Here is an 18,111-nt window from a genome sequence, read left to right on the forward strand (position 1 = left end):
AACAAACGTAGTTTGAATGGCATTGTCAAAGAGGGAACAAGTCTATCACCCTGCAGTCCCTCAGCTTTGCATTGCTCCTGAAGTCCCTGTTGCAGGCCAGCTGGCCTTCCATGGATGTTCTTATTGTCTCGACTCTGCTTTCTCCCTCTTTATTAGTAATCCATTCCTGGACTGGACATTGATCTCTTACTTTACATACTTTTCTTACTTACTTATTTCTCTAAAATTGCTCTGACCCCAAAAATGTCCATATTTGCTCTCTGTCCATAGTCACAGATGGACAGTAAGTTCCTGAATAACTGTCTCATGTGTTTCTAAAGATGCCTGAAGAAATTGAAATGGAACTGTGGCAGACTTCCTGCCATGGTTTTGTTGCTTTTTTTTTTTTTTGGTAATTATTTTTATTTTTATTTAAATTCAAGTAGCCAACATATAGTACATACTTAGTTTCAGATGTAGTATTCAATAATTTATCAGTTGCGTACAACACCCAGTGCTCATCCCATCACATGCCCTCCTTAATGCCCATCACCAAATTACCCTATCCCCATAACCACCGCCCCTCCAGAAACCACCACAGTTTGTTTCCTATAGTTAAGAGTCATGGTTTTTCTCCCTCTCTGATGACTTCCCATTCAGTTTTTCCTCCCTTACCCTATGATCCTCTGCGCTGTTTCTTATATCCCACATATGAGTGAAACCATATGATAACTGCTTTATAAAAGGTAAAGAATAAAATCAAACCTAGTGAATAATCACTCTTTATATGATTGCACTAGAATTTTGGCAGTATGGCTTTGTCTTTATTACAGGGGAAAAAATCTCTAACATTAGATAGTAGAAGCTAGAGTAGTGTTGGATTTATTGTAGATAATTGATAAATATGTTTATTGACTTAATCGGCATGTTCTTTTCCAATTGACAAATCAACAAGAGTAGAAAAATGAAGTCTCATTTTTCATGATTTTGGGGAAGAGAATTAGGAAAAGTGGTGCAAGAAGGTGTCTTCTGCTCCTTTAAACAATTTTATAAGGCATATCACTAGGATTTTAAGTAGAGTTGAAGTAAATGAACAGCTTCCATCAACTGTCATATAGTATGGATATAGGGTTAAAGTAAGGCTGGTTTAAACCATATTTATCAGAACTTTGAGCATGTAATATTGTGGGGTCTAAAAGAGTGACAACAGAAATTACTTCTCAGTAACTAAGAGATTTGACTTCTCAGTTAAATCTGAATCTCATAAAGAATCCTCTGCACAATGAGCGTATTAGCCAAGTGTGTTACTGTGAAACACTTTGGGTTCAGCTATCTATTTTGTAAATTGAAAGGGTGACCACATCCCTGGATCTCAACACTGGCTATACATTAGAATCACCTTGGGAACTTAAAAACAAAAACAAGGGGCACCTGGGTGGCTCAGTTGGTTAAGTGCCTGCCTTTGGCTCAGGTCATGATCCCAGGGTCCTGGGATCAAGACCTGCATCAGGCTCCCTGCTCAGCAGGAAGCCTGCTTCTCCCTCTCTCTCTGCTTGCTGCTCCCCCTGCTTGTGCTCTCTGTCAAATAAATAAATAAAATAAAACAAAAACATATATACAATGGAATATTACTTAGCCATCAGGAAGGATGAATACCCAACTTTTACATCAACATGGATGGGACTGGAGGAGATTATGCTAAGTGAAATAAGTCAAGCAGAGAAAGTCAATTATATGGTTTCACTTATTTGTGGAACATAAGGAATAGAATGGAGGACATTAGGAGAAGGAAGGGAAAAATGAAGGGGGGGGGAAATCGGAGGGAGAAATGAACCATGAGAGACTCTAGACTCTTGAGAAACAAACAGGGTTTTAGAGGGGAGGGGGGTGGGGGGATGGGTTAGCCCGGTGATGGGTATTAAGGAGGGCACGTACTGCATGGAGCACTGGGTGTTATACGAACACAACGGATCGTGGATCACTACATCAAAAACTAATGATGTATTGTACAGTGACTAACATAACATAAAACAAACAAACAAACAAACAAAAAAACTGATGCCCAAATACTATCCCCAGATATTTTGATTCATTTGATCTGTCATTTTATATGTTAAAAGATAAAAAGAACATATATCCTTAAAGATAATCACTGTTAAGATGCTGACCTGTTGTATGTACTTGACTTATGTGGCACCATGGGCTTCCTGCCCACCTACTTTCTTCCTGGAGCCTCTGTTCCTCTACCTGCCTGTGTAAAGTAATGAGGGAGTATGGAGAAATACCAGCAGAAGCTGAAGCCTGGAAGCCTGAGGATCTGGTTGCTTCAGAATGAGCAGTTGTGAACCTCTGCCCTTTCCATCTTACCCTTCAAAATCTGAACTGTCTCCTGCCCTCCCTTCTGGACTCAAAATGGACATGACTGAAAATGAGTGGTAACCCAACTCACAGGCTGTATAAATGAGAAGGCAAGTTCCTGAGGAGCAAGCAAAGGGGATAAAAAAAATCCAAAAAGCTGCAAGGCCTGGTGACAAAAAAAGTTCTGGAAGGTGCTACAGCACCCTGAGGTGCTGAGTCTCAGGGATAAGGACAGTGGCTTTATGCCTGTGGCAGCTGGTGGGGCAGGACTAGTGGACCAAGCCAGCGATGCAAATCTTAAAAGAGCTCACACTGTGATCTTTCCATGGCTTGGAATACAATGATAGAACCTGAAAAAAAAAAAAAAAAGACTAAAATTTTCTAAGATCCAGCATGAGTTTGGCTAATAGTAAGGGCATTTTGTTGCTTATTTATTAAGTGAATCTCTGTATCTCCCCCCACCCCAAAATCCCCTTCCATAATAAGGGACCAAGTCAAGGGTGATATTAAGAGGATCCAACAACTGGTTTATCAGAACCTCCATCAGAACGGAGGCAGGCCTAATAGCTGGAGTGGGATCTATAACTTTTTAGCTGCTAAATTGTGCATAATGTGTATGTGTTCCTGGGGAATGATCGGTACAGGAAGATGGGTGGTCTCTATTGATCTGAGGGTACCAAGATATTTTAATATTGTAACAATCAATGACTAGCAGTTCTGAGCATAGGGCTGGAATTACACATCTATTTATTTTTCACAAAAATAAGATCATGCTGTACATAAAATTTTTATTTTTGCCCTTTTTCACTTACTATTTGATCATAAATGTCTTCCCATGTCACAAGGTAAGATTTTAAAATGTTCTTTATAAAATGTGGCATAAAATCCCATTGACTGAATTTAACACAATTGATTTGATCATTTTCTTATTATAGGACATTTAAATGTTTTCTCTTTTTTTCTGGAGAATCATAAGCTTTTTTGGCCATTCCAAATAATGCTATAATATTCTTGCATATATATATTCTTCCACATCTTTGACTATTTCCTGTGGGCATCTTCCTAGAAGTGAACATGGGAGTCAATGCATTTGAATCTTTGTCAAACTGGCCTCCAGAAAAGTTAAACCAACATACCCTCCCCAAGCAGGGCTTAAGAAAACATACTTCATCTTTCTTAATGACGCTGTACATTATTTTTTTTAAATTAACATTGATGTGAAAGGAGAAAATAGTATATAATTTTCAATGGTCATTTCTTTTATTTTTCCTGAGAGAAAAGTTTTTCCAACTGTTTATGGCCATTTTATGAATTATTTATTGGTGTCCTTACATCTTATTATTTCCAGGCATTTATCCTTATCTAATTGATTTGAAATACCTTTTTATATTAGTAAGGACAGCAGTTTTTCACCTGTTATCTATGCTGCAGTTATTTTCCCTGTTTGCTACTTAAGTTTTCAGGTGTTTTGTTGGTTTTTGAAAAACACATCTTCAAAATGTATGGATATTGCATTTACAAAATTTATTGCATTGCTTTTATGACTAGAGAGGTCAGAATTTGTGGGACCTTAGGCTTACTTATATGTTAATATTTAACTATAATTAATGTGGAATTTCTAAACTATATTTTTGTATGCTATAATTTTTTCCCAAATAGCCAATTATTGGATAATTTTCCCTTTTCTTGCTAATTTGTAATGGCAACCTTATCATATACTAAATCATTATTAACTCCCTACAGGAGGCTCTTCCTACCTCCTGTTCACCGAAACTGTGGCTTGGCAAGCAGAGGCCCAGACCTGCCCTCTCTGCCATGGTGCACACATGAACTTGGGGATATAGCCAAAGTGCACCTCAGGCACATTCCATAGAGTCTTGTGGTCAGTCCACAGTCAAGGTTCTGAGCTTTTTTGTCTTTCCAGCAGACTTTTGAATTCTAGAATTTTTGGTAGCATATGTGAAGCAATTAAAAAACTTAGAACAACCCCAGAGTTAGCAAAAACTATGATACAGGCACTGCTACAGGACAACAATGTCTCCCAGTCACTATGATCGCATCCACTGTTACTGCGCCCTTCATGTCTCTGTCACTGTCTGAAGAACAGTCATGACAACGGTTAACAGTTACATCATGCTTATTATGCACCAGCCACTGTACTAAACCCTTTCTGTAAATCAGCTCATTTAATTTTCACCTTATGAAGTAGGTACTACAAATTATGCCCATTTTACAGATGGGGAAACTGAGGCATAGGACAGGAACGTGACTTACTCAAAGTCACACAGGTAGTAACTGGTGAAACTCAGAAAAGGCTGCAGGCTGCCAGGCCTCAGATTCTACCCTCTGACCCATGTGTACTATTGTATATAACTGCCTTTTCACTCAGGAGGCAAAGCTCTCACATATTCCAGTGAACTTGTGACCTTTCTTTGGTGCTGGATGGTCATTCTACATTCCATTCGCTCTAACAGAGCCTGTGCCCGCATCTACTCTCTGCTGCACAAGCTGCTTGGCTCAGCATTCTGCCTGTCAGACACCACTGTCCTGGAGTTCAAACTCATCTGTAGCAAAAATAAAATCCACGTGTCAACTGAAAATTGGAAATGTATCTATGAAGAGTTGGTTGTACACCAGAGAGAGAACTAAAGTTGGTGGTAATAGCATAAAGATTCTTTTTTTTTTTCAAATAATTTCTTTATTTTTTAAAATAATTTTTATTGTTATGTTAATCACCATACATTACATCATTAGTTTTTGATGTAGTGTTCCATGATTCATTGTTTGTGCATAAAGATTCTAAAGTGAGGTTGACTGAATTCTTTTAGTTTGTTAAGATAAATATCAAATGACCAAGGAACAAATAATTCTCAAACTGAAGCACAGAGAAAGGGAAATTTGGCTAATTTCTTCTCTTATTTTTAAAGAATTTCTTTTTAAATAACAAACTGAGGGTTCTAGAGTGGTGGGGGGTGGGGGGCATAGGTTAGCCCGGTGATGGGTATTAAGGAGGGCATGTATTGCATGGAGCACTGGATGTTATTTGAAAACAATGAATCATGGAACAGTACATCAAAAACTAATGATGTACTGTATGGTGACTAACATAACATAATAAAACTAAATTAAATTAAAAAAAAAATCTCCACACCCAACATGGGGCTTGAACTCACAACCCCAAGATCAAGAGTTGGATGCTCTACTAACTGCGCCAGCCATGCATCCCCTCAAATTTATTTTCTAAGGCCAGCAAAACTGGTAAAACACACACACACACACACACACACACACACACACAGGCACCTACAGAAGAATTCAACTTGTGAGCATAGAATTCTAAGTTTTAAATTAAATTCTACCAGATAAAATTCAGTTGGATATTGAAAGAATAATACACCATGATCAAATAGTTAATCATTTATAAAGATGTTTCTGATGAGGGAGCAGAAGGCTTGCTGAAGACAAAGCACAAGCTGACACCCTGCAACCTCCCCCACCCCACTCCTGGGTGGGACCTGTGTGACAGTATTCCAGGGCTCTCCCAACTATCTTAATGTTAATACCTTGCAAGAGGGGAAAACAACCTTAACTTGACCATGGCAAGGGCCTCCAGTATCTTGTAGGTATCTTGCAGGTTGGTCCTCTTTAGCATATGAAAGTTCTTTTGAAACCTCCCTTTTCCTCACTTCCCCCAACTCCCCCCGTATGTGATCAACACTCCTCAGGACCCTGGTGCTGCAGCTTTTTCTGCCCTCCCTCAGCTCCTGTCCCTGTGCTTTAATTAAAACCACCATTTTGCACCAAAGATGTCTCAAGAATTCTTTCTTGGTCCAGCTCCAGACCTCACCCCACTGAACTTCACCTATATTCCAAAACCACAACATTTTGATGTATTGATATCTATTAATAAAATATATCACACCACTAGAACAAAGGGGAAATACATGATAATGTGAGTAAGGATCTAAAAAAAATGCTTAACAGCTGAAAGCTTACATTCTAAGTATGGTTAAGTGCGTTTATTTCTAATCAATTCCAAATACCATATTTAATAGTAAAACAATAGAGAAGAAAGAAGACAATCTAACGCAGTAAGTATGAAGCAAAAAAAAAAAAAGAGAGAGAGAGATAATAATCGCAAAGGGAGAGGAAAATTATCATAGTTTTAATAATAGCTAACTGTCCCAACAGTATCATTTGAATTAGGCTATTTATTTGCCTCAACAATTTTATGAAGTAGGTAGTATCTTTATTCCAATTTATAGATGAGGGTATTGAAGCACGGAGAAGTTTAATAATTTTCCCATAGTTGGCAGAACAGGATTTGCCATTAAGGTTTCATCCTGTGCACAAGGATGGCACAAGAGAACTAATGACAAAACTATTAGAAGTGATGAGATTTGATTAAGTTAGCAGATTTTAAAATAAAATATAAAATATAAAACTAGAAAGTTCTCTGTAATAAATAATATAAGCAGGAAATAACTTATTACAATGAAAATATAAAATGCCCAGGAAAAAATATTTAAAATCTAACTGAGGAAAACTACAGAATTGTGTTGAGCAATATAACAGCAGAGTCGAATTCTTGGAGATATACGCCATATTCCCAGAAAGGACAAACTAAATAGGATAATAAATTTTAATTATTGTACAGATTCATTTGTAAGTTTAACACCATTTCAATAAAAGTTTCAATAGTTTTCTGGGGGGTCGGGTTCAGGAAAAGGACACTACTTTTAATTTGTAAAAACAAATGGATAACTTTATGCTTTAAAGAAGAAAAAAGATTATATTTTTCTTTTCTTTTCTTATCTACACAGAATCTCTCTAGAAGAATACATAGGAAACTGCTTATATTGTTTTGCTTCCAGGGAGGGGAACCGGATGGTTAGAGAGTTTGGCAGGGTGGGAGATTCTTCACTGGATATTGTTTTACACCTTGAACATGTATTAATGTAGTATCTTCCAAATGCAAAAATAAATAAACAAAAAAAAAAGGAAACAAAAAATGAATAAGAATATCCAATAAAATCGGGAAAAAAAGAGTACTGAGGGAGTTTTCCTCTACCAAATCGTAAAACATGATAAAACTATTAAATTTTAAAAAATGAGATTCTGCCTCAAAACCAGATAATTCCCAGAACCATGTAGAGAGCCCAGAGGCCTGCCTGGCACCAGTATGGACAGTGAAAGCTAACAGGTAGACTGGCTTTTGGGCAAAGGGAAGAGTTTTATCTGGAAGGTGACAGAACACCAGTAACAGAGGACAGGCAAAGTGGAATTAGTCCAAGTTGTGTGAGCTTTCCTGGAGAATTCATTTCCTTCTGATGTGGTTTTCCTGCCCAGGAAAATTCTGCTCCCTCCAATTTCCACAAAAAACAGTGGTGCTATGCCATGTATTCATTACTAAGGAGGAGCCAGCTTAAAGGGTAAGATGTTCTCTTGACCTGGGAAGACCAGTTGTCCATGTGACCTTATGTGAGTCACTTATAAGAATCACTGGCATCACGGAGTGATTACTCTAGGCCATGCCTAGTTCCAACTGCTTTGTATGTATTCATTAAATTTTTAGAACAATCCTTGTTATAACCATCTTTACAACAATCCTATAACCACCACTAGCACTCACTGAATGATTACTGTGAGCCAGGAATGGTTGCAGGGGCTTTGTATGTATTCATCAATTCAGTCTAGATAAGCAATCCTCTGAAGTAGCTTCATCTTCGTTTACAAGGTAGGAAAGTGAGCTGTAGAGATGTTAAACAGCTGGGTCACACAGTAAGTCATGGCACTGGCCTTGACCTGTTCAGTTTGGCTCCAGGGGCCATTACGGCATTACATGGTATCCCCATCAATACCTCTACGTTTCCAGTCTTCACATATAAAAAGTGAGGGAGTTGGATTACAGACTGAGGTTCCTTCCAATTCCAAAATACGACTGTTCTAAGTCAAAACACTTCCAGGATCCATCCTGAAATTGATTTCTGCTCTGACTACCTGAAACCAGATGCCTGTGAGCCCATCCTGACGCCTCTCTATATTTCCTGGTCATGCTGAGTCAGCCAAGTTGTAGCCAGAACTCTAGAACACCATTTTTTAATAGCACTAAGTAATCAGAAGGATAAAAGTGTCAATTCGGATGAATTTCAGGTGTCCCTCTCACAGTTCTTAAAAATAAGTTTAAAAAAACAAAACAAAACAGCAGACTGTGTTCTGATTTACTATGGTGAGTTAAAGAACAAAGAAATGGTCTCAAGGTTATTCACAATCAAACCACAGGATATCGATGTCCAAATAATTCTTTTTTTCTTTCTGTCAAATGCTGTTTATGTGTGACCCTGTTTTCGGGACTGGGCTCCCTGAACTGTCTTTTGGAGAAACATCAACAGGTTGCTGCAGAGAACAAATGTGCCGAGTAGGAATATGATGAAGAACTTGGCTTCTGAAGCTTCTGTGATGGAACCCAAGCCTTGACCTTGCAAATCCCCAGCTCCTATCACATCAGCTCCACGGGTCACATTGCTGTGTAACCCCAACCTTTTAGCTGTGGACTCCTCTCCCAAGATGCTGGTGCCCTTCTCTGCTCCCAAGGCAGCCTGCCATGGAGACTGGATCCATTGCTACCCTGGAAAAGGTCAGGCTATCACAATGAGCAGTACCCACTGGGCAGAGCTCATTGCAACTGGACGTGCAGCGTGGGTTAGCCACTTCAGGGCTGTCAGCTCCCGCCAGTCCCACTGGAGGTGCCACTACCTTTCTTTCCCTTCTTGTGCTAGGAGTCACGAGGTGGTGGATGGGGTGGGCTATCAGAGACCACAAAGTCTACCTTTGTGGCGAAGGGGAGTGTGAGTAGGGCTTGGGTTTCAGAAGCTGGAGTTAAAATGGCAGCTTGGCCCTTGTCCTATGTGGTGCTGGCCAAGTCGTGTAACCTCAGACAACCAAAGATGGGACATATCTCATAGGCTGTGTTGAGGTTCAAGTGTAAGGAGTAAAGAGTTTGGCACAGCACCTAGCACATGCGAGCTGCTTAATTAGCCAGTTATTGCTCTTCTTCTGATTAATGATGCTGATTGATATTCTTGGCCTGATCTCCTTTATCTCCCTTTGGGAGCTACTTCCCAGCGCCAGCAGGGAGGGTGAGTTACTCTGAGTCCATCTTGGTGGTTGAGAAGCTGAGGACAGGCTGGGCTCACATTCGCTAGCTACATAACATTCATATTGCTAGAATACAACACTTTTTATGCTGAAATCCTTTTTGTATTGCTCGACTATTTTGAAGAAGGTGGTATTAATTTTATAATAGGAAAAAAAATCCCAGTATATTAAGAAAAAAAAAAAAACCATTGTAAGAACTGGTTGATCTGTAGTAGTGCAATACCTGTCACTTCAAATTACCATTTAAAAAGATTTAAATGATATTGTGATAACCTGAGATGGAGACATCACCCTGTGGTACTTTGGCTAGGAATGCATCATCTAAAACTAGTCATGAGGGAGCATCAGACAAACCCAGAAAGAGGAACTCAGTATTAAAAAAAAAAAGAGAGAGACTGTAATTTCAAAATGTCAATGTCATAAAAGACAAAGGAAGTGTGCAGAAATGTTCCAGAAGAAAGGAAACACAAGACACACGACAACTAAATGTAATACCTAATCCTAGACTGGATCAAGTACTGGAGGAAATGCTATGAAAGATGTTACTGGCTCACTAGACAAAATTGGAATGCAGACAGATTATAGTATACACACACATACGCATATACATACACAGAGGGAGGCAGAGAGAGGCAGAGACAGGGAGATGTGGGACAGGGAGAGACAGAGAAGAAAGCCAACAATAAAGCAAAGGGGGCAAAATGTTAAATTAGGTGAATCTGTGTAAAAGACACAAGCGTTCTTTATACTATTTTTACAACATTTCCTTAAGTTTGAAAAAGTTAAAAAAGAATTAGAATGCTATTAAATATTGTACATGTACATTTTAAAATTCTGAGGAACATTTAGAAATAGAAATATCTCCTGTGTAAAAGGACAGTCTTCCCTTTTCCTCCTCCCCAACAGACCCAATAAAACAAGATCATGGATGAGTCAGTGACATTTTTAAGTTTTGCAAAGAGAAAACAAACTAGGGGCGCCTGGGTGGCTCAGTCGTTAAGCGTCTGCCTTCGGCTCAGGTCATGATCCCAGGGTCCTGGGATCGAGCCCCACATCAGGCTCCCTGCTCGGCGGGAAGCCTGCTTCTCCCTCTCCCACTCCCCCTGCTTGTGTTCCTTCTCTCGCTGTGTCTCTCTCTGTCAAATAAATAAATAAAATCTTAAAAAAAAGAAAACAAACCAAGGGCCCTTATTAGGCACACAAATCTATTTATTAGTTGAAAGCTAGTAAGTATTAGGTAAAACCACCATGATTTTAAGAGATAAATCAGAAAAGCTGAGAGGTAGATCATTCTTCTACAAGTGGATTCTCAGAATCAGCCAACACTCTGCCCTTACTGATAGACAGGCTTCCTGGTAGAAGTGCTAAGCACGACTCCTGGTTGGATGTGGTCTTTCTGCAAGATGGTATCTGTACACAGCTTCTACACCAGTCTTGCATGCCCGTGTGTCTAGAACCTCACCTTCTCACCTTGTCTCATATTTGGGGATAGGTGAGATGTTTGTTTCATACGTGTTTGGTAATAACAGTAGTTACATGCGTAGAAATTTTTTTTCAGATTCCGTTAAAATATCCTTGCATCCAAATGGTTGCCTTAAAGAGAAAATACATGAATATCAATTATGTGGAGTTAATGAATAGAGATGGCAGGAAAAGCTCAGTGTGGTGGCCTAGCTGACTTCTGAAAAAGGGGCTGAATAGAGGATTTGCCTTCTGAAATTGATCTGGCTACGTTGTGGGACATAACATCAGGGTTGACACAGACCTAAGGGACCTGGTGCACCTCCATTCCCTCGGGCTACCACTCCTGGATCCTCCTTGGGATGCATCCTAGGGCAGGAGGCCCCATTCCCCAGGACAGTAGGGCTGTCCTCTGGAGGAGAATAGTGACAATGACACCACTCTCCTAATCCCCAACCTGCTGAATCACTAGCATTTTCATGGCTCTCTCTAAGGCTGTGAATGGTAATTGTTTGGATAAGATTCGTCCAGGGCTTCCCTCCAGCTAGGCTCACAAGAGGAGCCAGGAGTGGACTGGCTTGTCACAACCTTTCCCAGGAGTTGGTTGATGGGAAGGGAGGTTCCTATGCCAAAGAGACAGCAAGGAAGCAAGTAAGGGCAGGCTTCCAGCAAACCGGTTTGACTAAACTTGGTCTTGAGTGGGCAGTAACACTGGAAAAAGAATTCTCTCATCTCTCATTTTCCCTCTGCTCCTCTTCCTTCACCAAAAGAGGGAGAAGGCTAATCATTTTCCAGAGGCCACAGATTATTCTGCTTCTAAACCTGTGGATTGATGATTTACCAGCTAATCTTCCTTTATCTGGACCATCAGTCTGAAAATTAATCACAGCATTCTCCTCAGTGTTCCTGGGTTTTAGTCTAGGCACCCACTCAAGGTTTTTGAACCTAAAATCATCATGTGAGCCCAAATCATTCCCTCTCTGTCTTGACTCCTTTGCCTGGCTTTGCTCTCTTCCCAAACCTCTTTGAAAATTTGCTTACTCTTCCTTTGGAGGCATCTGGATGTCACACAGAATTTTCACTTTTGCTTTTTCAGCAAAGTGCAAATCTGTACACTCTAAATTCTTTTTGTTTAGCATTCCCATTTTGGATGAAAACTTGGAAATTAAAACCATCACATCTGTGTGTAGGAGCTTTAAAAATCCACAACACAATGGAAGAACAGCTTGATTGTGAAAATACTGCTTCATTAATTTGAATTTTCATTAATCTCTACTTCATTAAAATGTATGGCTGATGAAGGAAGAGTACTGCCTAGATCAGACATGGGTTTTGAAGTCAAGCAGATTTATGCTTGAATCTCAGCGTTGCCATTTTATCTGTCATAACCTTGGGTCAGTCATAACCTTTTAAAATTCCCTCATTGGTAAAAGGGGGGGAATAATAGTGGGGCAGATATGAGGGTTAAATGAGCTAGTCTACGTCCACGTGGCACAGAGCCTGGCTCTGCTAAGTGCTCAATAAACATTTGTTCTTTTCAAATGTCATCTACGTAAAGTACCTGCAGAGTCTGCACCAAGTAGATGCCCCTTCCATCTTCCCTCCCAAATGCCAAATTTCCCTCTAGTTTCAGTAAGAATGGATTTGTACCAAAACCCCAGTCACGACACTTTCTGACAAGGGACTTGAGATTTGATATCTTTTCATGCCATGTAGCAAGCTAAATGGTGGCCCTGAAGATATGTCCACGCCCTAATCTCCGGAACCTGTTCATTTTACTGTATATGGCAAAAGGGTGGATATCACCTTATATGTCAAAAGATGTGATCAAGTTAAGGCTGTCGAGAGTAAAAGTTTATCCTGGATTATCTGGGTGGCCCTCAGTGTAATCCATGCACTGGTACTATGAGAGAGAGGAAGAGAGCGTTCTAAGCCAGATGCTCACAAGAGAGACACACGCAGAGGACAAGGCCATGTGAAGATGGGGCACAGGCTGGAGTGGAGGCCACAAGCAGCCAGAAGCTGGAAAAAGCAAGGAAGGATTCTTCCCTGGGAAGTGCAGAAGGAGCAAGCCAGTGTTTTGATTTCATACTTCTGGCCTCCAGAACTGTGAGACAATGCTTTTCTGTTGTTTTAAGCCACCCAACCTCTGGTGCTTTGTCAGGCAGCCCTAGGACCCTATTGCCGCGGTTGAATCTGCATCGGAGGGCCTTGCCCTCCTCGTATTGTCTCAGCACCTCTACCAGTGAAAAGCCTGTGGGGTGGGCCCCAACCCCCTCAGGTGTCCACAAACACACTGTTCATCAAACACGTTACCTCCCAGGCCCTGGGCAGGGCCAGGTGTAGGCAAGACCCTTGGGAACGTTTGTCCAGCTCCCATTCTCTCTCTGGGGCCTCAGGTTCCTCCTTCAGGCATCGCAGACCTTTTCCTTCCACAATTACAGACAAAGCTTAAAAATGCAAATCTCTTCAGTTATATAACCTCTCTACTGCAGTAGGAACCTTTGTGTTCCGTAGTAAATGATTTTACTACAGGTCCTTTCCTGCATGTGGGCTTTGAGAGGGAAGACAGCCAGGAAGAGCACGTGGGACCAGAAGCAATGTTGCTATGGTGAAAGCAAACAGCACAAAGAGCAGGAGTGGAGAGCTCTGAAGACCCAGGCTCTCTGTGTCACAGTTTCACGAAGCAAGCCAAAAACCCGGCTCTCATGCCTTTGGCCAGTCAGAGAACCAGATCTTTAAGCCTCCCAGCAGCCCTGCCCCTGCACATTTTTCAAACCCAGAGATCAGTCTGCCCAGGTGCATGCAAATGAGAAGAAAACTGAGACAGAACATGGGCAACTGCCATCCATCCCTACGCCCCTAGCATAAGGATGCCTCGTTACCTCTACCAAAGAGAAATAGAGAAAAATGCCATTGGAGGGATTCAGACTTAGCACATCCACATCATTTGAGCCCTGAAGGTCATTCTGTGTCGTATTTTTCAAGTGCTAAGCATTCTCTGGGAACCCATAAACCAGAGCAGCCTGAGCCCTACCACCACCCCATCGTAGCTCCTGGGGCCAGAGACCACCCATGAAGAGAAATTTCTCATTGTTCTATTGTCTGGAGAGTGAACACCTGGGGCTCAATCCCCTCTATTACTCATTAGCTGGGGGTCTTAGTACAAACAGGGCCCGCCTTTTAACCTCTCTGTGCTTTACTCTTTCCACTGGAGATGTTAGGGGGATGGGTTGGATGAGTGGTTCTCAATCTTTGGGGTACATGAGATCTTCCTGGGGAGCTTTTGTTAGGCCACACCCCACACCAATTAAACTGGAGATCTAGGCATCAGCATTTTCAAAACCTGTCCATGTGATTCTCATGTGCGGCTAAGTTTGAGAACCAGTGGATTACATGACTTCTAAGATCCTTCCAGATACTGAGCCCTCAAATAAAGCCCACACTCAGCTTATAAAAAGTCACTTTGCCATGGTTTGCCCAACAACACAATATTGGTATTTGAAATCTATATAATGGTCTAAACCATTATGGCCTTTCATGCTTTTAAGAGGGTGGAAGGGTTAATGTGATAACAGAACTATTCAGGTATCATTCAATTTATTATTCTAGGGGATTGCTCTGAATGGTACCCTGGAGTTCTGAAAAAATATTAAAGTTTTCTAGTCAACTAGTATTAACCAAACTCTCATTTGTTCTGAGGACGGATAAATTCAAGCTGGAGATAGAGAAGCGAAGAGCCTTTCACGTTTGAGGAACTCACAGTCCAAGGTAGTAATAATTATAATAGCAACAATAATAAAAAAAAGCAGCCACAATTTTAAGGTACTTATGGCACATTAAGCAATGTGACTGGTGCTTTTTACAAATTATTTTATGTTCTCACAACAACCTTCCTAGGCCAGCATTATTTCCTCCATTTTATTGCTGAGGAAAATAAGGCCCAGAGAGGTTAGGTAACTTGCAAAGGTCACACAGTTAAGAAGTCGATCTGCCATTCCAGCTTGTGCTATTTCCACCATACTGCGGCACATCTAGAAAGAAAGGATTGAGAACTAGAGATAGAGGTGGCAGGGAGAAGGTTAACTTTGACGAGGGAGAGTCAGGACTGGGGTGGAGGAAATGCTGTGAATTGCTCACATGAAAGATACTATAAGAAAATAAATATTACAAATTAATATGTTAACTAGTTATGTTTTAGACTCAGTCCTGTAAGGAGACACAACCCTAGAACACAAGGAATTCTTTATGAAGGGCCAGCTCTTCGCAGTTGGTTCCAGCTTCCTCAAATTAGGCTTACAAAATAAATCCACTGTGCTCCTCTCTGGATTGCATAGCTCAGCAATGTCATTTTTTAGCCAGTTTTAGGTCTTTGGATATGGGCATATTTTCACTTTTCCTGATTGTCTTCAGTGATATAAGACATACACAAGGGAGAGGATGGTTGTGGGCACGGCCATGACAGTCATTTTCTCTATGGTGTTCATCGTCCAAGGCAGTGTGAACCAGCACATTCTGAAGGTGCACACACACACACACACACACACAATTCAAAATGAGGTAAGGAGTGGAGATCAATCTGTGTGTCTGTGTATACCTGTACATACAGTTACTCAGAGATCTAAATGTAAATCTAATATTTGAGAAAGCACTGAACTAAAATAATTCACCCATGAAACCAGATGTAGCTTGAAGGATAGTAAACACAGTATGGCCTAAAGCAGGAAAAGGGAAAAAGAAAGAAGCAATGAATTTTCTTAATGAGGCTTTCACAAATCACCATTTTCATGTTGTACCCAAAACAAGGAAATGACCAAAGAATTTTAGGATCCTGAAGAATACTCACAGGTTAACAGAAAGTGGTTTAGGTAACAGATTATTTTTTAAAATATTCTAAAAAAATATCTATGACATTTACAGAGTGGAATTTCCTGTACATGCATAGAAAAGGTGCATAATTGCACAAAGGTATTACGTATACATACATGTAAACACTTCACATGCAAAATGTATACACATAAACTATATGGCTGAATACATGGTTTTTATGAGGATGGGTTGATTCCACAGCAATCTTTTCATGTGGAAAATGACCTCCACTCTGCAAGTTATGAGTAAGAAAGATATATCCCGTCATTACAGATAATAACATAGTGATAAGTCATACCACAACCCCGGATGAGATAATATATCACTACAGCATAAATCTAGGTTAACATCTATTCCTAAAAGGGAATCAAGAAGTATTTATGAAACTGGAGCAATGAGATACTGGGTTAATAGACTGAAAAGAGATACGTGATTTATTCTTTTTATATTACTTCCTATAACATTTTTTGAGAAGATTTGAAAAAAATCAAATGAGAATAAAGATGATTGTATCTGAAATAGCTGGCGTGCTCGAAACCCAATTTTTAAAATTTGTAGATCAGAATATTTTAACAAGACAAACAGACCAGAAGCTTATTTTTCCCTTCCAAATGCTTATCAAATACGAAGCGAACATTTAGAACAGGTTTTCTATGTGAAATCCTCTTTTCTCTCTTGCTCTCTCTCTCTCTCCTCTCTCTCGCTCTCTCTCTCTCACACACACTACTCTTTCCCTTTAGAATTGCAAAATCTCAACTACTGAACTAAAGATGCGAAGAACCAAAGGATGTATGAAAACAGCGTTTTTACCTTTTTGCTGATCAAACACGGATGGAGTGCTGAAATCCATGGTTGCCTGTCTCATCATTTATCATCAGAATGGCAAAAAGCATCCAGGTTTCTAGACAGGAAAAAAACACCACCTCACATGTTATAGTCAACACATCAGTCAGATACAGACAGCATCAGTCGCCAAGACCTCTGTTTGAGAATTAAATGTGCATTAGAGCTGCAGGTTGTTGTCAAGGCAAACGATGGTAATAAGTAAATGTTATTCCTACAATACCTGCCAGAAAAAAAGAGTTACTTCTTAATGGCTCCATTCATCAGCTAAGCTTGTGGGTAATTATCATACACCGTCCGACCCCCAACAAATAAACAAAAAAGCTCAAACTCGAAAACACACCATTTGCAGGGGGCCACCTGCCTTGGATCAGAGCCAGGAAAACACTGGAGGTCACGGAGCTTCAGCAGCTGGAATGTTGCTTTAAACCAAAAGAAATCTCAATGGGTGAGTGAGGATTCACAGGGCCAGACGGAGCATGTGCAAAGCTGCCAATGCAGTTGGATTCAGCTGTGTTCTTGGTGGAGTGCGAGCTGCATTTGGGTCATGTGAGCGGAGAGTGCCATCTCAATGGACTAGGACGTAAATAGTGTAGCAGGAAGCTGCTGACCATGTGCGGTATGGAGTGAATACCCGTTTTCCTAGCTCATCTGCAGTGTCCCCCTTCAGCTAGCTTCCGTCTCCAAACGACAGGGAGGATAAGGGGAAGCAAGTGGCATTTGAAAGGTTAGATTTCAAGGCTCAGAAACCCATGACAATGAAATTAGAACAGTCTGCAATCGCAAGGGTGTTCAGTGCAGTATTATCTGTGGTGGAAAAAAACCCAGAAAACACCAGAATGTACATCATTTGAGGAACAGTTGAATAAATGATAGTAAATTCATCTCTAGATTAAAAAATGTGAGGTAAATCTCTCTCTGTATTCATCTGGTAGGATGTCTCTAATCTATTGTTAAATGAAAAAAAAGTTATATATTTCATTTGTTCACATTTCTATAAAACCAAAACCACCCACTGTATATGTAAATATATTTATATATGTTCTAAGGAACATCAAGGAAGATGTAGAAAGATACTCACTAAACTGTTAGTATTGGTTACCTCAGGGGATTGCAATTAAAGTAGTAGATTTCTAATTCCATCCACCTTTGTACTTTTAGTCTTATAACAAATGTCTATTATTTTTTTACTTGTCATTAAAAATCTGATGTAATAAATTCAAAGAAAACTAACAAAGCTCTATACTCAAGATAATTTGATTTTGGGCTAAATCACACAGCCATACAACAGGTGCTCACCTAAATGCTGTTGAAAATGGTAATATTTTCTTTTTAACTTTGTGTGTGCATGCGGAAATGAAAGCAGAAACCGTTTTTCTTCATATATGACCATAATTTGTTTTGATATGGACTGATAAAATTTATGACGTGTTCTTCGATAGA

At 40.1% G+C, this 18,111-nt stretch overlaps 1 protein-coding gene across 9 annotated transcripts in view; it reads right to left on the bottom strand.

Moving 5' to 3' along the window:
* Positions 1-18,111, bottom strand: part of ANKRD55 (ankyrin repeat domain 55) — a 491,618-nt gene that overhangs the window by 74,183 nt on the left and 399,324 nt on the right. For all 9 annotated transcript variants that reach the window (XM_028119121.2, XM_028119119.2, XM_028119118.2 and 6 more), the window contains one exon: positions 16,636-16,726. In XM_028119121.2, the coding sequence (XP_027974922.1) occupies positions 16,636-16,693 (58 nt within the window). In that variant the 5' untranslated portion in view covers positions 16,694-16,726. The remainder of the gene's footprint in view (positions 1-16,635; positions 16,727-18,111) is intronic.

Source organism: Eumetopias jubatus, unplaced genomic scaffold (assembly GCF_037043125.1).
Source record: "Eumetopias jubatus isolate StellerSeaLion01/CBP00866 unplaced genomic scaffold, mEumJub1_p1.0 scaffold_5, whole genome shotgun sequence".
In the NCBI taxonomy this organism is placed as follows: domain Eukaryota; kingdom Metazoa; phylum Chordata; class Mammalia; order Carnivora; family Otariidae; genus Eumetopias; species Eumetopias jubatus.